General features: G+C 37.3%; 1 protein-coding gene across 6 annotated transcripts in view; it reads right to left on the bottom strand.

Annotated features, from left to right (window-relative positions):
- Positions 1-21,311, bottom strand: part of RABGAP1 (RAB GTPase activating protein 1) — a 164,171-nt gene that overhangs the window by 68,584 nt on the left and 74,276 nt on the right. For all 6 annotated transcript variants that reach the window (XM_037036821.1, XM_037036824.1, XM_037036820.1 and 3 more), the window contains 3 exons: positions 16,257-16,431; positions 14,487-14,580; positions 9,715-9,865 (listed from right to left, as the gene is read on the bottom strand). In XM_037036821.1, the coding sequence (XP_036892716.1) occupies positions 9,715-9,865; positions 14,487-14,580; positions 16,257-16,431 (420 nt within the window). The remainder of the gene's footprint in view (positions 1-9,714; positions 9,866-14,486; positions 14,581-16,256; positions 16,432-21,311) is intronic.

Below are 21,311 nucleotides of genomic sequence, written 5' to 3'. Positions count from 1 at the left end.
GAGGAATGTTCAGGCTTAACACAAAATGTGATGCAGATTTCTTGCTCTACTTGCTCAGTCTACTTGTTGCATTTTGAATGCAACAGCCACACAGTACACATGCTCACTCAAGGGTGTGTACCACCCCCACTGACTAGTACAGTGAAGTTGTCATTGTTACATGCATGTGCATTCCAGTCCATTCTCCTTGGCTGCCTGGTTACACTGATGTCATGCAAACTCTTCTTATTATATTAACAATAGCTGGACTTTTCCCAGATAGACCTCATGTTACTATTTAATTATTCTATTATTACTATTTTATTTATTTATTGGCTCATTTATTTATTTATTTTTAAACCCTTACCCAAGGCATTTTTTCGTTGCTTTTAGGGAGAGAGGACAGGAGAGGAGGAGACAGAACATCAGTTCGTTGCCTCCTTGCATGCACTCCAACTAGGGATCAAACCTGCAACCCTTCAGTCTATGGACAAAGCTCCAGTCAACGGAGCCACACCAGCCAGGGCTATTTTATTTTGTCCTCATCCAAGGAGATGCTTATTGATATTAGAGAAAAGGGAACAGAGGGAGAGGAACATCTATGTGAGAGAAAAAAACTGATTGGCTGCCTCCTACACATGCCCCAATCAAGGCCTAAACCAACAACCTAGGCATGTGTTCTAACTGGATTGAACCGCAACCTTTTGGTTTACGGGAGGATGCTCAAACCAACTGAGCCACACCAGCCAGGGCATAATTATTCTATTATTAAAAGAATTCCTTAAGGAAACAGTTTTGATGAAAATGCTTATTACTAAGCAAAATAAGTAAAAGGAACAGAAGACTCATTGACATAAAGGTGAAAAATAACCAAAAAAAAAAAAAAAAGACGGGCCAGAGGATGAAACTGGAAACTGGGAGATGATAAGGTGCCTTCCATTTTCAACTCCAATTTATTTGATTCAACAGATGAGAACAAATTCAGGTCTTAGAACTGGGAGTAAAGGAAGACATGGAATCCCCATGGATTATTTATTAAGATTTCTTCCCTTTGCATCTGTCCAACACATTTCCATCTAGAGATCAAGGTTGAGGAGATCTCATCTTTCTCATCTTTCAAAGATGAGAAGGAACAAAAATCAAAGAATCTAGGAGTGTTTGTCTGTAGAAACTTACTCCATGAAACCAAGGGTAGTTCACTATTAAAAAATCTATCGTATGTTGATAGATGATGGATCTACTCTAGCAATAAATTAAGGAAAATCATATTAAGTGCTGAGTAAGCTTTGATTGAAATTCAGTAGATATTCTTAGTAAAAACTCAAAGTCAGAGATAGAAGAAAATCACTTAAGTAAAATAATTTACTCTCCCCCAAAATGAATGGCATGCTTTCTTAAAGATTACAAAATGAGAACCATTTTAATTAACATAAGGACCTCGACAGAGATGCTAGTTATGACCATCATTGTTTAATGCTGCCTTAATCCTTCTATGAAATACAAAAACAAAGCCAAAAAATGAATAGCTTGCATAAACAATGAAAAAAGTGAAAATGTTTTTGCTGTCATATTAATACATTCCTGAAAATCAAAAGATGCTAGTAGAAAATTAGGAGGACTAATCAATATATCTAGAAGTAAATGGAAAGAAAATTTTTAAAAGTCAGTGTCTGTTTTCTATAGTATCAATTAGCACCTAGAAATGAGAATTAGAAAAATATTTAATTTGCTATAGCAAGAACACTCTATAACTCTTAGAAATAAATGTAAGACTTCCGCCAAGATGGAGGCATAGGTGGAAACACTGTGCCTTCTCCCACAACCAAGTTTGAATACAACTAAGGTTTGGAGAACAAAGACACAGCCAAAGGACAGAAAATTGAATTATATGGAAGTCCGACTACATCTAACTGTTCAACGGGGACGGTAAGAGGGGTGGAGCCAGCAGCAAGCAGGGTCGGGCAGGACAGATTCCCTGACCTAGGCGCGCAGGCAGCCTGGAACCAGTTGGGGTGCAGGCCAGACTGACCGCAGTCGCACATTCACGCACAGTGAGACAGATCACGCAGGCCCCAGGGGGAGAGGGCTGACGGCAGTGGCACACTCGCGTGCAGTGGGACAAAACGCGAGGGCCCGGTGACGGTGGCAGCTGCCCCACCTGTGAGGGCCGCCCGGCGGTAGGTGGCAGACAGGACGCCATTGCTCCTCTTTGACCCCACCCCCACATACAGCATCACAACCCAGCAACTTAGTTGCCCTGCTCTAGTGAACACCTTAGGGCTCCGATCCTGCTACAGAACAGGCACGAACAGCCCAAAAGATGGTGCAAGAAGAACTCAAAGTCCCAGAGCTGATCACTCTAAGCGACCAAGAGATTGCCAGCCTCTCAGAAGCACAGTTCAAGACACTGTTTATCAGGATGCCCACAGAACTGGTTGATTTTAGTCACAAATTAGAGGAATATATGAAGGCTAAACTAATTGAAATGAAGGGAGATGCACAGGAAACCAATAGTGATGGAAAGGAAACTGGGACTCAAATCAATGGAATGGACCAGAAGGAAGAATGAAACATCCAACCAGAAAAGAATGAAGAAATGAGAATTCAAAAAAATGAGGAGAGGCTTAGGAACCTCCAGGACATCTTTAAATGTTCCAACATCCGGATTATAGGGGTACCAGAAGGGGGAAATAAACAGCCACGAGTGGAAAACTTATTTGAACAAATAATAAAGGAGAACTTCCCCAGTCTGGCAAAGGAAATAGACTTCCAGGAAATCCAGGAAGCCCAGAGAGTCCCAAAGAAGTTGGACCCAAGAAGGAACACACCAAGGCACATCATCATTACATTAGCCAAGATGAAAATGAAGGAGAGAATCCTAGAAGCAGCAAGAGATAAGGGGACAGTCACCTACAAAGGAGTACCCATCAGACTGTCAGCGGATTTCTCAAAAGAGACCTTCCAGGCAAGAAGGGGCTGGAAAGAAGTATTCCAAGTCATGAAATCCAAAGACCTACAGCCAAGATTGCCTTATCCAGCAAAACTTTCATTGAGAAGGGAAGGACAGATAAAGTGCTTCTCAGATAAGGTCAAGTTCAAGGAGTTCATCATCACCAAGCCCTTATTATATGAAATGCTAAAGGGATTTATATAAGAAAAAGAAGATGAAAAATATGAACAGTGAAAGGACAGCAAACTCACAGTTATTAACAACCACACCTAAAACAAAAGCAAACCAGGAGGACAGCTAGATCAGGAGTGGAACCATAGAAATGAAGAACACAAGGAGGGTTAGCAACAGGGGAGTGGGAGGAGGAGAAGGGGGGAGAAGGCACAGAAAATAGTATAGAGGGTAGGTAGAAAATAGGGGGAGGGCAAGAATAGTGGGGGAAATATAGAATCTAAATAACTTGAGACACGTGGTTATAAACTAAGGGGGGGAGAATGGTGGGGGAAGGAGTGTGCAGGTGGAGGGGAATGAAGGGGGGGAACAGAACAACTGTAATGGTATAATCAAAAAAAAGAAAAGAAATAAATGTAACAGAAGAGGCACAAAACATAAATGAAAGCAACTCTGAAGTCTCTAACAGCTAGAAAATAAGATCTGAGCAAGTGAAAAAATGTACCATATTCTTCAGTGTAAAAAAAATATTATAACAATGTAACTTACATCCTGAACTAGTAAGTAAATTAAATGTGATTCCAGTTAGAATCCTTATATAACCTTATAGTTGTGGTGGTAAAATTGGAGAAAATAATTTTAAGCATTACATGGAAATTTAAGTATGCAAGAAAAGATAAAAAATATGAAATAAAAACAGTGAAAAAAGACTTGCTTTACTAGATACTAGAATATAACTTGAAGCCACTTCAGCCAAAATGGTATTGGTACAGAAAAACACAAACAGATCAATATATAGAATACTCTAGAAATCAATCCCAGTATTTACGAGAATTTAAGACATCACAGAGGTGGCAGTTCTAGGAGAACAGAACACCCGGTTATCCGTCTGGGAGAAAGTGAAACTGGACCAGCATCATGTGCCGTGTACAGAAATAAAGTCCAGATGGATTAAATATGTAAAGATATAACATACACAATAAAAACCTGGCAAGAAAATCTTGGAAACTACAGTTACAAAATCGGAAGGTATTTGAGACCGTAAATTTTCTACATAAAAATTGGAAAATGTTCGTATGACATGAAAGAATAAAATTAACAAAAAATTAACTTTTAGGAAGATATTTATAATGAAGATAACAAAAGATTAATGTACATAACATATAGAGAGTGTCTACAAACTGACATTTAAAAAGCTTAATAGAAAAATGTACAAAGAATATGAAGGGGTAATACATGCAGGAGCAAATCACTCAAATTTACTGGTAGTCAGGGAGCTGCAAACTAAAGATAGGTGGGCATCAGTTACACCCACTGACGAGGGGAAAAAACTAAATACAGTGATAACTGGAATATGGGTCAACACGTAACTTTCCTACACAGCTGCTGGAACTGTGAACTATTAACAGCCTTTCAGAGAAGCAAAAAGAATATGAGTAAATTACGTATAAGAACTGAATAACCAGTTTAAAAAACACGTTACCCTTTGCTCTGGCAATCACACTTCTGAGACTATTCTATAAAATTAAAAGATTTAGAACATGGGTAAGAATCTTTACAGTAAAACAGTATTTAGAGGCCAAGAAATAGAAACAAAGTAAATTCTTACCAAAAGGATGGTTGAATAAAAGACTATAGTAAAAACACTTAAGGGACTTCTGCCAAGATGGAGGTGTAGGTGGAAACACTGTGCCTCCTCTTACAACCAAATTTAAAGTCAACAAAGTTTCAGTAACAAAAACGCAGGTGAAACACAGAAAACTGAACTATACGGAAGTCTGGCAACAACGAACCCTTCACCCAGACCAGTAAGAGGGGTGGAGCCAGCGGCAGCGGGGTCGGGCAAGAAAGATCCCCTGGACCAACCCAGGCGCGCAGGCAGCCGTTAGAGGATCCCAGGTGTGGGGAAGCAATAGGCGGACCCAGTGAGGGCTCAAGGTGGCAGGCTGACCGAGGTCACACATTCTCCCACAGATAAACCAGCAAAGGAGCGAGCAGTGAGACAGACCTCACAGGCTCCAGCAGCGGGGAGCAGCAGAGGGAACCACCATTGCCTCTCTTTGACCCTGCCCCCACATACACCGTCACAACCCAGTGACTGAGTTGCCCCACTCTGGGGAACACCTAGGGCTCTGCCCCTCATACATAATAGGCATGAACAGACCAAAACATTATGGCTCAAGAAGAACTCCAAGCCCCAGAGCCAATAACTCTAAGAGAACAAGAAATAGCCAACCTATCAGATGCACAATTCAAGACACTGGTGATCAGGATGCTCACAGAACTGGTTGATTTTAGTCACAAATTAGAGGAACAAATGAAGGCTAAACTAACTGAAATGCAGGGAAATGCACAGGTAACCAATAGTGATGGAAAGGAAACTGGGACTCAAATCAAGGAAGTGGACCAGAAGGAAGAAAAAAATGACCAAACAGAAAAATTTGAAGAAACAAGAATTCAAAAAAAAATGAGGAGAGGCTTAGGAACCTCCAGGACATCTTTAAATGTTCCAACATCCGAATTATAGGGGTACCAGAAGAGGAAGAGGCAGAACAACAAGTGGAAAACTTATTTGAACAAATAATGAAGGAGAACTTCCCCAATAGACTTCCAGGAAGGAAACAGACTTCCAGGAAGTCCAGGAAGCCCAGAGAGTCCCAAAGAAGTTGGACCCAAGAAGGAACACACCAAGGCACATCATAATTACATTAGCCAAGATGAAAATGAAGGAGAGAATCCTAGAAGCAGCAAGAGATAAGGGGACACCTACAAAGGAGTTCCCATCAGACTGTCAGCTGATTTCTCAAAAGAAACCTTACAGGCAAGAAGGGGCTGGAAAGAAGTATTCCAAGTCATGAAATCCAAAGACCTACAGGCAAGATTGCCTTATCCAGAAAAGCTTTCATTTAGAATGGGAGGGCAGATAAAGTACTTCTCAGATAAGATCAAATTCAAGGAGTTCATCATCACCAAGCCCTTATTATATGAAATGTTAAAGGGACTTATCTAAGAAAAAGAAGATAAAAAACATGAACAGTGAAAGGACAGCAAACTCGCAGTTATTAACAACCACACCTAAAACAAAAGCAAACCAGGAGGACAGCTAGATCAGGAGTGGAACCATAGAAATGAAGATCACGTGGAGGATTAGCAACAGGGTAGTGGGAGGAGGAGAAGGGGGGAGAAGGTACAGAGAATAAGTAGCATAGATGGTAGGTAGAAAACAGACAGGGGGAGGGCAAGAATAGTATGGGAAATATAGAATCTAAAGAACTTGAGACACGTGGACATAAACTAGAGGGGGGGGAATGGTGAGGGAGGGGTGTACAGGGTGGAGGGGAATGAAGGGGGGGAATTAGAACAACTGTAATGGTATAATCAATAAAATATATTTAAAAAATAATAAAATAAAAAATAAAAACACTTACATATATAACCACATTTGTTTAAAAGAAATTCTGTGTGAGAACTTATCTGTATAAAGAAATTATGTTCAAGGACAGACAGATAGGGAGGGTAATAGAAAAGGACCAGCTTTGTAGTCAGTCCTGAGTTCAAATCCTGCCTCTCTCATTTACTTCCTCTATTATTTGTTTACTAGCTAAATAACTATAAGGAAATTACTAAGCAGCACTGAAACCATTTCTTCATTTTTAAAACAGAAATAGTAATCACAGCATGTATTTACTGAAAGGTCAGTTGTCTCTGGATTACAAAAGCCACATTGAAAAATTCACATGTATACCCCCCTTAAAAGACAGGCTTGACAATTAAAGGAAAATGATGGCAAAGTCTTTATCAGTTTTGCTTGCAAGTTAATTTATTCTGGCCTTCACTCTATAAATCATGTAGTTATTTTCTAATGATGTATGTGTTAGTTTCCTTTAAATTTAGTTTTTGAACAAGCTAAGTCAAAGAAAACCTCCAAGGTAATATATGTGAAATTTCAGAACACAAAGCATATATCCAGGAAAGAACCCAAGTCCAGAATAAACTCCAAAAATTTGTAATATATATACATATGTTAAGTATTGTCTATATGTGTATAATACTATGTACAAATCCTGCTGTCTTGGTCTGTTGGGCTGCTGTAACAAAATGCCACAGACTGGATGACTTATAAACAGCAGGAATTTAATGCTCAATGTTGTGGAGGCTGAAAGTCCAAGGTCGGGGTGCCAGATGGTTGGGTTCCTATGAGGGCCCTCTCTTGGGTTGTAGACTGTCAACTTCTTGCTGTGTACTCACATGGCGGAAGGTGGCAAAGGATCTGTCTGGAGTCTCTTTTATAAAGGTACTAATCCCTAATTATCATGATTAGGGACATGATAGGGATTATCAATTGTGTCCCTTGGTGTTGCATTAAAAGCAACACCAACTTGCATTAAATAACACTGTAGTGTAAAACAATAAAAAAAGCTTTCGCCAATATTATGATGGTTAAATAACTTGTATTTTTTGATCACCTACCAGCAGCTGAAACTAACACATACATCATTAGAGATCTTTTTAGGTTCTAGCCATCTGCATGATAGTAAAAGTATAATGTGAAATACAGAGAACATGACATCAGCACATATAAAACAATCAAATATATCAGAGTTTATAAATAGCTGATCTTTTAAATATCATGTAATTATCAACTTCCTATTCAAAAAAGACACCTGCTCTGGCTGGTGTGGCTCAGTGGATTAAGCGCCACCCTGTGAACACCAAGGGTCGCCAGTTCGATTCCCAATCAGGGCATGTGCCTGGGTTGCCGGCCAGGTCGTCCATTTGGGGGTGTGCAAAAAGCAACTGATCAAATCTCTTGCACATTGATGTTTCCCTCCCTCCTCCCTCTCTTTCTCCCTCCCTTCTCTTCTCTCTACAAGTAAATAAAATCTGAAGCAAACAAACAAAAACCCAGACATCACCATTTTCATGGAACCAGAAAAGGAGAATACTTCATGTCATTAAAATTACCTGTATGAAGAGCCAGACTAAAAACATTTAATTGGCTGAACATTTCAAAGGACTTCAAAAGAGGAACTAGGAAGTTAGGGTTACAACTGAGTTGCGCATTCAAAATACAACTTTCCAATAAAGGTTACACCAGTCAACTAGGTGTAGCTCTGCTAGCTCCGAGTTACATGCCCTCATCTTCCATTCATACTCTGAGCACAATGCTCTTCCATACCTGCGAGTTCTCTCCTGGAACCCATCTTAATGTTGTGTTTCTGATAAAGACTCTCCTGCTCTCCCAGGCTGAATTTATCAGCATTTTTTATAGTTCCAACTGTGCGTTTTCATACTATCATATGAAATATGCCTACCATACGACAGCTAATGCTTTTGTGTTTGACCTCCTAGCTCCAGCATTATGGTTGTAATACAGGTACTCAACAGATGCTGGTTACACAATTATTTCAACATAACAGAGGGAATCAGAATATTAGTTCTTTTTTTTTAAAAGATTTATTTATTTATTTATCTTTAGAGGGGAAGGAGAGAAGGAGAGAAATATCAATGTATGGTTGCCTCTCATGAGTCCCCTAATGGGAAATGGCCTACAACCCAGGCATGTGCCCTGACTGGGAATCAAACCGTGATCATGTGGTTCGCAGGCCGCTCAATCCAGTGAGCTACACCAGCCAGGGCAGAATATTAGTTCTTGAAAGAAAAAAATTCTGTCTAGAAATAAGATGAGAAGAAATACTAATATTCTGAGCAAATCAGTGTCATTTTCTGTAAGAAAAGATTCAGTATCATGTTCAAATGCTGCTCTTCCCATCTAAAGGTCTTTAAAATTTTTTATGGAGGTACTATTCATCTCTTATAAGGTGTTAATAGATTTTTAAAAAGAAGTCCCACTTTCTGTCACATTGAAAAAGTCACATACACTATTGAGGGTTCTGAGACATTTATTCATAGGCCAGGTTTAGGATGTGCATACCATTGGAAAAACTGCTTCCTAAATATAAATATTTCAGGAATTTGAGAAAACAAAAACAAAAATTAAAACCAATAACATAGTAACAAAGGCATTGCCTAACCTTGCAGAAAATTATTTCAAATTCTTGTATGCTTGTACAAGGAATAGTTGTTACTTTGCTTGAAAAACCCTGAGGAATGCATGAACTTAAAAAAGGAATACTGTAAAAAGTGAGAATTCTTCACTTTAGAGAAATGAACTAAAAGGAAATATGATTTAAGATAACAGAACTACTGGTATGTTCTTCCAACTGTAGAAACTAGAAGTGGGCCTGACGTACCAAGAATCCATTTCTGTGACATGTGAAAGAGGTTAAGATGAAAGAAAATGTTTACACATTGCAAAGCACAACTGATTTAACTAAAATGCAATGGAACGCAATTACAGTGAAGAGGGATTTAGGTACACAATGGTAGAGGACATCCTTTGCCAGGGTGAAGCCAGTCAAAGGAGAAAAACCTAGGCCTTCTCCTCCTTTGTGGCAAGACCAGAAATAACTTTGGGCTAGCAGTATAAAAGTTCTATTTTTATAATAGATAAAGGAATTGTACAAACTCTCGGAAATCAAGCAGTCACAATGATCTTCTCATAACAAATTTCTAAGAGTATTAATGTTGAAGCTGAATCATCATCCCCTTACCTTTGTGATGAGAATTCGGTATTTTTCCACCAGGTGGTCGTTGTTGTGACAACCTGCCAGCAGCTGCCATACTTCTCCCCGAAGAGCCTCAGGAACGCCGCTTCTTACCAAGGATGGCAACTGCTTTGGCCTCACACTCAAGTTGAGATGCCTAAAAATAAAGCCAGAGTCCAGAGTACATAAAAGAAGCGTTCTCTAAGAGTATTGTTTTTATGAAAACTAAATTACTGATTTACAAAGACTTAATAAAGGTCATATACTAGTAAAAAAACCCCATAAAGCTGTTCAATTAGACGTGGCCAAGATAACTTTACAAGACTGGGTGGAGGAGAGAATTCTACAATCTGACTACTTCCTAAATATCTTCAAACTATTGTTCTTTTTTAAAAAATGAAATAAAAAGCCAAACTGGAAACCATAGCTTTATGGTGTGGCTTACTTAAGATAAAAAAAGCAAAATTCCCATCAGTGGGCACACAGCCAAAGATAAGCACTTGGCCCCGAATCAAAATTGGCAAACTGTGTACTTATATGCTCTAAGTTAAAATATTTAAAATAATATAAAAATAAATGTTTTTAGCAGTTTTTATGAATGTTTCCTTCAAGTGACTTTTCTAAATGACTACATTAAGACAGCTTTTACTATATTATAACATCAAAACAAGTTGTTGAAGTATTTGAATTTCATCTATCTCTTCTATAAAATGGGGGAAATTAAGCTTATTTTGAAATGTTGGTAACAACATAGAAAGTGCTTTTGCATACAACCTTACTTGATCCTTGTAACAAGCATCTGAGATAGGTGGTAGGAGTATCTCCAGCTTTACAAATGAAGGAAAAATTCAGGGAAGTCAGTTAAATGACTGAGGTAGTCCAAAAACTCCAAGACTGCAAACAAATGTTCTTATCTGTTGCATCACACCTGCTTTGTGCTTTGAAAGCCTCCATTACTGAGTCAACAAAGCAGGCTTCTGACATGAGAACTATCCTGACGAAGCCTCCTGTGACTATCAGATTTCAACAGAAGTTTCTGACACAAAATGTCCACTATCAAAATATAAAAAGGTCTGAGACTTTTCTCAAATGTTGCCGTAACTGTAGCAGAATAATGCACAGTATATTTTAAAATGGTTAATTCTGTGACGTTAGTACCCTAATGCAAGAGCTATAGACAATTCAGTACAGTGTTGTCTTTGCTTAGGAAAAAAAAATATATGTATGCATGTATGAGTGTGTGTACACACACACACACACGGTCAACACAAGTAATGCCCCTTCCCTTAAAATTACAAAATCATAAGCATGTAATTCCATACCATAACACTATCACACTCAAGCACACCACATGACATTTTAGGTGAAATGTTCAAATTAAAACTATAAATTATTACACCCATAGTATTACCCTATCCACCACACTCATGCAGGCCTTACTTCTGCTGGGCTTTGCATATATACATCAAAGAGCTGAGAGCAGAAAAAACAAAAGCAGTTCTGCCACTTAACTCAAGGATTGGTACACTACAGCTTATGGGCCAAATCCAGACCACTACTTGTTTCTATGAATCAACTGTCACTGAAACAGCCATTTTTGTTTGTTCCTGCATTGTCTACGACTGCTTTCCCACTACAACCACAGGGCTGGGTAGCTGTGACAAAGCTATTTGGCCACAAAGTCTAATGTATGTGAATTTGGCCCTTTACAGAAAAATATTGACCTAAGTCTAGGTTTTATTTGCTAATTCTAGCTTAATTTTTTAAAAAGATTTTATTTATTTATCTTTAGAGGGGAAGGGAAGGAGAGAGGGAGAAAAATATCAATGTATGGTTGCCTCTCGTGCATCCCCTGCTGGGAGCTGGCCTGCAACCCAGGCATGTGCCCTGACTGGGAATCGAACTGCGATGCTTTGGTTTGCAGGCCCGCCTAGCTTAATTTATATTGGTAAAATTTTCAGAATAATTTTATGTCACTGATACCATTAATTTTAACTAAGCTATCATTCTGTATTGATATGAGTTCTCTTACCCACTAAGTCACATTAAAATAAACACAGAAAATTAGAGATCAAAGGTATTATTACTAACAATGTGCCTAAAACTGAATGTGGAGTGAAATAAACCAGGTTTGCAAATGGTCTTTGATGGTGTTAAAAATTCCGGGCTTGCCATTTGCTAACTGGAACTGCAGACTTCATCGCTGAACCAGTTTCCTCATCTGAAAAATGGATACTAGTCCTTTGGGCTGTGACAGCTGAGACAGCGTGCAGAGCAGCACAGTGCCTGGCATGTAGCTCATTAGAAATTACTACTACTACAACACCCATTATGTTTAATCAACAGTAATTCTGAATGGCAGTTTTATAGGCTTGGATGTTATAAATAAAGAAACAGGGGAGTTACGTGACTTGCCCAAGTCAGCCTGGGCGAGAGCATACAGCTTAGAAGTAGGAAAGGTAGTCTTTGAAGCCTTTTCTACCAGGCTCCACGACTCCAGAATATCGGGACGTCTCCTATCTACAGAACACATATATAATCATGATAAAAAATACAATTGATTGAATTGAGGAGAAACTGTATTATTATTTTCGAAGACATGACTGAAACCAACAAAAACAGTTTTAAACACCCTGAAGACAGTTTAGAGGGATGGAAATTCAATTAATATACCTGAGGGAACAGAAGAAGGACATAACTTAATTAAATAATTTAACTAGTTAATAACACTTGATAACAAAACAAATTCCAAGCAAGTGTATAAAATTCTGGTGAGTTCATTAAATGAAGTCTAGCATCTAACTCCTAGATGATTTAAAATACACTATTATGTAACCATTCAAGACTCAATTACATTTCTATTTTCGAGCAAGAACCTTTTTATGCAGATAAAATTCCTGCCAGCAGCAGTACAAACACTCTGAAGTCACTGAACTGAAAACATAATTGTGACGAGAACATCAGCAGGTTTGTCTCCTGATTGCTAAAGGAATATAAAAAATAAATGAGAACTATTCCCCGGAGGGGCTTTTGCAGAGTTCCTTTAATAAAACCACTTATGGAAAGACAAACTGTGCTTTGGCTTGCATTTATTCTTGTACACATTTGACATTTCCCAATGTGAAGAGTATTTTACCCAAAGTGTAAGGCATTGTGAGAGTGCTAGGAGCAGATGATGCCCATTTGCAGTCCTATCCCTTAAGGGCATGAAGATTTTTTAAAATACTGAGACACAGTATTACCAAGAATAGAGTGAAAGGCTTTAACAGTTAAGACTTTTGAGAAAAACCAAACCCCAAAGTAGTAGGCCTATGGGGTACTTATACGACAACCTTAATAATCAGAAACTCTGAAATAGAGAAGTGAAGCAATCACTTTCAAGCTCAGCTATTTTTTCAGCACATCCTGACACCCTGCACAGAGCAAAAAGTAAGCTGCATAAATATCTCACCAAACTGACTTACCAGAGTGTCTCCGGTTTAACTGATAAACAACTAAAGGTCGTGTATTCTTTTCTGACAGTGTACAGTAGTGAATTTCAACCTTGGCACACATTAACTAATTACTAAAATTCTGTAAGACACCAAAACAAAATTTTTTGCCTAACCAACAAAAAAATGAGTATAACTCTGATTCATTCACACTAGATGCCCATTATTGTATTGGCTGTTGTCATTTTTTATTTGATAATCTGAGAGAAGGTCAGTGCCCTTAACTATAAATAGTCAGGTATTGTTTTTTTTTTTTAAATTTAGTCATCTTTTCTCTTTTGAAGTACTTTTTAAAAAAAGATTATTTTTAGAGAAGGGGAAAGAGAGAAAGAGGGAGAGAAACATCAATGTGTGGTTGCCTCCTGTGCCCGCTACTGGGGACCTGGCCTGCAACCCAGTCATGTGCCCTGACTGGGAATTGAACCAGTGACCCTTTGGTTCACAGACTGACACTCAATTCACTGAGCCATACCAACTAGGGCAGGTATTGCATGTTTTAAAAATTCTTGTGACACACCAGTTGAAAACTGCTGGTCATAGGATAGTGCTTGTTAACATTTTTGTCAAGCTCTCCTTCTTTAAGACATTATTTATATTTAGAGAGAGAGGAAGAAACATCGATGTGAGAAACATTAATCAGTTGCTTCTCACCTGTACTGAACTGGGGACAGAACCTGCAACTCAGGCATGTGCCCTGATGGGGAATTCAACTGGCAACCTTTCATTTAGTGGGATGACACCCAGCCAACTGAACCACAAAGGTCAGGGCACTTGTCAAGCTATCTCTTGAGCTGAGAGAAGTTCCTGAATTTTACAAGTATTAGTAGGAAAAAATAATTGGTAGAACAGCTAATATATACATACCGTGTTTATAACATTCTGCTCTGTCACCTTAAGCAACACAGGAAAAATCCCACCTGGGGTCTCACCTATGGCTCCACGTGTTTTATGAATGCCCCCTGTACTTCACTGATTACTGCGTACTGTCTAACTATTGTGTCTTACCTTAACCAGTAAGTGGTTCCTAACTTCTTCAATATAAAGGACCTCTGTCCTTATTTATTCTCATTATGGGCTCCATCTCTGAATAAATATTTTCTGTAGCAAAGAGAATTTATTAGGGTTCTGACATTCTAAATGTTGATTTCAGATCTTCACTAATACCCTTGTAAACCTCTAAAACAGAATGTAGAACAAGAAACTCATACTTAGGTTTCTATCATTGATTCCAAAATTGAACATAATAGAACTGCAGGTGAAAAAGAGAATTATTCTATCATAACTTACCATTTCGATAGCAGTTCTCCCCACGTTTCAAGAATTTTTTCTGCACATTCTTTGGATACATCACCAGATCCACTCAAGAGGGGTTCATCATTATCTTCCATAAATAAAACAAATACAAAAAGATAACAGAGGTGACTATGCTAGCCAAAAAAATGACATGGAAACAACAAATTTGAATGATTGTGCTGGAAGTAGAAAGGCATAATTTCTCTTCTTTAGGATACAGGTATAAATACCAAGAAAATAAAAATGTTGCTGTAATCTTTTTCATTCTCTTGCCTGCCATGTAAGTCCATGTTATGTCAACTGAAGACAAGTGTCATTTAATTATAAAATGATAGGACTCAAAATATGGTATGTTCTTTCTCCTTTTCCAAAGCAAATAGCTTTATGCATGAAAATATATAGCAGCCTCATTTACAGGGGTTGGAAAAATTACAAACCACTTAAGTGCCCAACAAAAGAAGAGCAGAGAAGAGCAGAATTTAGAACTTGCTCTAAACTTTAAAAAAGTACATATAATAATGACTATTATTTCTTTTAACCCAATCAATCATTGCTGCCACCTCTCTGTCATTGTTAATGCAGTACTTTGTTAGCCAGGAGTGCCCAAACCAGCCCAGACAGCCCTGCTGAATTCTCCCTGAACTTTCCAAGTCCCAGCTCAAAAACTAACCTTCATACGCCCCACACCACTCTCCCCACAATGGGAAATGGGTTCTCCTCTACGTTTCCAGAAAACTTCTGGGAACCTTCCAAACACACATGCTTCATATGACCTTCTAGCATAATCAGCTTTCCACCCTTGGCACAAAAAATAAAGCCTTGGCACAAAATTGCAAACTAGAAAATGCTTCCCAAATCTTCACTTTCCCTGTGCTTCTTCCCTCCTTTTCTTCCTGCTTTGTAGTATCTGTTAATACATATCCACAGATTGACAGATTAGTTCCTAGATATAACCATTAAAAAAGAGGAAAAAACCCAACTGGTTGACTCCTAATGTTCATCAGTGTAAAAACTCAGTGATGTGTAAGTATCAATTTGTATATTAAAATAAATTGTATATTTTGTGACAGGGTCATAAGTGGAAGCCACTTCTGGCAAGTGAACTTGTCCCTATAAAATAAGCCAATGAGATGGAACATTCAAGTGAAAGATGTGTCAATTTTACTCTAAAAATGTGCTAATACATCAAGTTAGTGCTAGACTGATTCTTTAAAAAAGAACTAAATGTAAGTTTTGCTTTGTCAAACTTGATCACAACTATCTTAAAGAAGGTCCCAAGTGACCATATTTTGCATTGTACAATGTAGTTTTGCCCAAATTCTAGAGGGAAAAATAAGATGTGCATTATACATGGGCAGTACTAATTCTGTATCTATGTAAATGTTTTTAATTTTCTTTTATGCTCATGCATTAAAAGTGTAACCCTAGAAAGCAATATCTGTATGTTCAAAAATTAATGCTAAAATTCTTTTATAATACAAAAACCAAGTACTCAAATATAAATAAATAAATAATAAAAAATTTAAAACAGAAGATTTTTCTCCTAAAAGTCTGGGCCAAAAGCATGGGTGCGAAATATACACAGGAGCCCATGACACGTGGCGAAATACAGTAATCTTTTTTTGATCTCCCATAGTCCTTTGCATATAGTAGACTGTCATGAGTATTTACTGAAAGAATTGCAAATGTTATGTCACATCATCAATTCCCTAACAAAACTGTCCTCCACCCCAAAACACAACTGAAGCCCTCCCTTCAATTTACCTTCTTCTTCATCATCTTCCGGAGGAGACGGTATCATTGAGCTCTGAGACCCGGACTGTGGCAGGCGGATCGAGGGGCTGGCTGTAGTTTTCCTCCTCTCTCTTTCTGATTCACTTTCCAAGCACACAACTTCGTATAATGTGTCAGTATTGCTCTTTCTCTCCTTCTGCTTTATCTTGAAGATGAAAAAAATACCATTTTATGAAGCAGTATTCTTTAATAGAGCACTACCTTTTAAAAAATTATACTTTATTGATTATGCTATTACAGTTGCCCCAAGTTTGTGGGGGTTTTTTTGGTCCCCTTTACCAAGCCCCACCCCACTCACTCAGGCAATCCCCATACATGTCCATGTCCATGTCCATGGGTCATGCATGTATTCTCTGGCTACTCTATTACCTGTGCTGTACTTTGCATCCCCATGGCTATTCTGTAACTACCAATTGGCAATTCTTAATTGCTTTACCTTTTTGTCTATCCTCCCAACTCCTCTCCCATTTGGTAACCACTGAAATGTTCTCTGTGTCTATGATTGTTTCTATTCTGTTTTTTTTTAAGAATCAACTGTTAATAGATATGTACTTATTGCCATTTTATTGTTCATATTTTTTAATCTTCTTTTTCTTCTTAAAGAAGACCCTGTAACACGTCATGTAATACTGGTTTGGTGGTGATGATCTCCTTTAGCTTTTTCTCATCTGGGAAGCTCTTTATCAGTCCTTCAATAACTCTGCTGGGTAATCTTGGTTGTAGGTCCTTGCATTTCAGCACTTTGAATACTTCTTGCCAATCCCTTCTAGCCTACAAAGTTTCCTTTGAAAAATCAGCTGACAGCCTTATGGGAGCTCCTTTGCAGATAACTCAGTTTTTCTCTAGCTGCCTTTAGATTCCCTGACATTTAGCACTTTAACTATGATGTGTCTTGGAGTGGGCCTCTTTGCATTCATTTTGTTTGGAACACTCTGTACTTCCTGGGCTTGCATATCTATCTCCTTCACCAAGTTAGGGAAGTTTTCTTTCATTATTTTTTCAAATAGATTTCCAATTTCTTGCTCTTTCTCTTCTCTTTCCAACAACTTCATGATGCAACTGTCAATATACTTGAAACTGTGCCAGAGGATTCTTACAATATCCTCTTTGTTTTAGATTCTTTCTTCTTGCTGTCCTGATTGGCTGTTTCTTGTTTCCTTATATTCTATATCACCGATTAGATTATTGGCTTCATCCACTCTACTGTTGGTATCTACCCCCTGGTTGTTACAGCCAGAAGTTATGGGGACTTACTTTGGTGGCACTGGAACCCTGGGCTGGGGAACATAGTGTGGGACTGAAACCCCTCGCTCCTGAGATATCCCTCCTGATTTTTATCTACCGCACATAGGTATGGGACAAGCCTGTTCTGATTCTCCACCCCTTCTACAAGTGTTAGTGTGGTTTCTTTTGTAATTCGATAGTTTGATTCTTCTTTAATTCCATGCTTGTAGGACTTCCATTCAGTTCAATTTCTGACAGATGCTCTATAGTTTAGTTGTAATTTTGATGTGGTTGTACAAGGAGAGCCATATTTACCTATGCCGCCATCTTGACTGGAAGTCCTAATTGAGCTCTACTTCTGACTTCATAAAGTATGTGAGAATAAAAAGTATTACTTTAAATATCTATACTAAATGTAACCTTTTATAAATAGAAAACTATACATGTTAGTATTTTGAAACCTTTAGGAAAATAGGGTGTTTAGCAAGCAGGACACTAGTTCTGAAAATTTATTTACTGTCTTAAGACTGTATCATTAAACATCCAACCAATATTTAGTTAAGTGTGAACTAAAAAGTTAACCATTTTATATCTTCTAAATTACTTTAAGGTGTCCTTCAAGGTTTCCCTTTTAAAACTCTACATCAAAAAATGTTTTAAGATATTCTGAAACAAAGTTTAGGACTAAGAAAGCAGTCATATCTTCATGTTTTCCCCCACTCCTTCGCAGCTTAAAACAGTACAGAAAAGTTTAACTGAAAGCTACAACTGGGGGGTAGGAGGAGAGATGAGTGGCAGAAAAAAGATTAACAGAATCCACAAAATTTTTGAGAATTAAAATTTGTTCATAGTTTAGTTTTATTTTGAGGTAAACATATATATAACAGTTTAAATTGACCTAAGTTAAAAATTAAGAAGTAGTAGTATAAAATGTTACCAGTACAATATTTATCTATCTTAACATTCCATATTATGGCCAATTTAAGGAGCTGGAAGGAAGAGTGAACATACAGAGCAGCAGGGAAAAGCAGAACTGTAGGAAAAGACGGAGACAACTAGAAATGTGGCTACACCACAGAGAAATACACACCTAAAGTAAAAATACAGAAAGAGACAGGGAGGGAAATTAGAAGTTCATTAGGTGTAGAAATACCAGGCAGGGTAGATTTTATCATCTGAATGTTCATTTCGGTTCTTAAGAAAAATTACCCCAGTCCTGGAAGGCCTAGATAATGATGGTAACATATCCTTTCCATATCATCCAGAAGCAGTGTTTAATATAGGAAGTGCTAAACTTTTCTGTTTTTACACAGTGCACCGACTTTGTTTTAACATGCCCCACCCCCAAGGATTATTTAACTTTCTAGAAAAATAACCAACTTTGACTTAGCTACTTACTACTAATTAAGGACCCAGATTCTGTGAAGTTACATATTAACCTGTAGAATTGTGTCCAGTAGATACGCAAATGGTTTCTGTCCAATAGAAAAGATAACCCAAAGGTTACCTATAAGGATGTTAACCAGTTCTTTCTAACCTACCAATCTTTTTCTAATATATTTTTTAAATATTTTATTTATTTATTTTTTAGAGAGAGGGGAAGGGAAGGAGAAAGAGTGGGAGAGAAACATCAATGTGTGGTTGCCTCTCATGTATCCCCTACTGGGGACCTGGCCTGTAACCCAGGCATGTGCCCCGACTGGGAATCGAACTGGCGACCCTTTACTTCACAGACCCGTGCTCAATCCACTGAGCTACACCAACCAGGGCGTAATATTTTTTTATTGAAGGAAGAACCATATAACCTCAAGTTCCTCAAAACTGAGAACCAGTTTTATCATCTTACTGATTCCATCATTACTTGATGAACAAAAAAATAAAATCTTTTGACACATGTTCATTCTAAATTTGGAATGATTTTTAACTTTTATAGACTGTATTTCAACAGGAAAAGGATTTGGTTTAGTTGTTAAAAATTACTCTGAAACAGCTGAAAGATCATTAATAGCTCTTTATCTTAAAAAAAATTTCTTGTATTTTGGGTCATAATTAGAAATGCTTTGACCTAGAAACTCTTCTGTCATAGCAACTAGAGCAACACTGCCTTTTGAAGTCAGATAAACAGAGTCAAGAACTAAACCCCAATTGTAACCCCAGCAGTCCAGCTATTAAAAATACTGCTCATTGTTAAAGCAAGGTAATAGTACAGGGGTTCACTGTATTATATTTTTTCATTTTTCATTTTCATTATATTTTTACATTTCTAAAATAAAAATTTTAAAGCACTCTAAAAAGACAAAAAAAGGTAGACTTAAATAAATGAAAACATGTCATAAGTTCTTGTATAAAATGACTGACATCATAAAGGTGTCAATTCTCCCCAACAAAAATACCAGTAATTTTTTCCAGAGTTACAAGGTGGAAATTAAAATTTATGTAAAAATAAACAGTTAAGCCTACCCAGTAAAACCCACAAAAAGAACAACTGGGGAGGGAAGGCAGCCCTGCCAAATATTAAAACCTATTATGTAATGTACATAAACAAACAGTGTAGCAGTGGTACATGAATAACGTAAAAACTAATGAAAAGTATAAAAACCAATAAGTAGGCTACCTACATATAAAAATGTGATATATGATAAAGGTGGCATCTAAGTCAATGGGAGAAAATTAGACTTTCGAACAAATGGTATTGAGACAGGTAGATGGCTGTTTTAAAAAGGCTGAATAGGATCCGTACTTTATACTATATATGAGAATAAAATGCTCATATATAATTCATTAATCAGAGGTCTAAAGGTGGTAAAATGAAAGCCAGTAATTTAAAAAATGTATAAATTCCTTTATTACTTGGGAGTAGGGACAGCTTTTCTAATTATGACCCAAAATCCAGAAGCTTTAAAGAAAAAATTTGATAAATTCAAGTAGAATAGATTAAAAAAAACTGTGTCAAAAAAGTCCAAAATACCATCATAATTTAAGTCAAAAGACAGATGACAAACCAGAAGAAATACCTGCAAATCATATCTCAAAGTGCTGATCTCTCAAATATATAAAAGGCTTCTAAAAATTAAGAAAAAAAGATAAAAATCAAACAGCAAAAATATGAAGAAACAATTCATAGAAAAAAAAGTCACCCTTAAACATGACAAAACTACTTGTTTTCATTCATCAAAGGATAAATTAAAACACAATCTTGAAAAGCCTATGAAGAAACAGATACTCTCATACCTAGGAATTTGGCAAGTAAAACAAAATTACATAAGCAAAATTACCTCACATGCCAACAAAAATCTACTCTAACAGGAATCTACTCTCAAATGCACTTTTCATAAAATCAAAACAACACATGCACAAGGATCAATAGTGTAACAGTATTCGGATAGCAAATGATGGCAGAAAAAATCCAAATATGCATCAATAGAGGACTAGTTGAAAAGATCATGATTCATCCAAACTACAATACTATGCAGCCACTAAACAAGAATGAGGAAGATCTCTCCGAACTGATGGAGAATGACCTTCAGGACATAGGAAGTTAAAAAAGCAAGGTGCAAGACAGTATATATAATATATGCTAGCTTTTTGTTTAAAAATGGAATTAAAATACAGGGTAGGGTAAAAGTAGGTTTACCCTACTTTGTTTATATGGAAAATACAATTACCGTACAGTTGTATGTATAGAAAATAATACAATAATAATCCAAGAATAAACTCTGTGTTTTGCATCCTCACAACTATAAACCTAATTCTGCCCCACCCTGTATTATCAGTATTTTATTATTTTGACAAAAAGAAACA

The sequence above is a fragment of the Sturnira hondurensis genome, unplaced genomic scaffold (genome assembly GCF_014824575.4).
Source record: "Sturnira hondurensis isolate 20B ecotype Veracruz unplaced genomic scaffold, ASM1482457v3 Scaffold0022908, whole genome shotgun sequence".
Lineage (NCBI taxonomy): Eukaryota > Metazoa > Chordata > Mammalia > Chiroptera > Phyllostomidae > Sturnira > Sturnira hondurensis.
The sequence above is the reverse complement of the archived record's forward strand: the minus strand, read 5'-3'. Positions and strand labels throughout refer to the sequence as shown.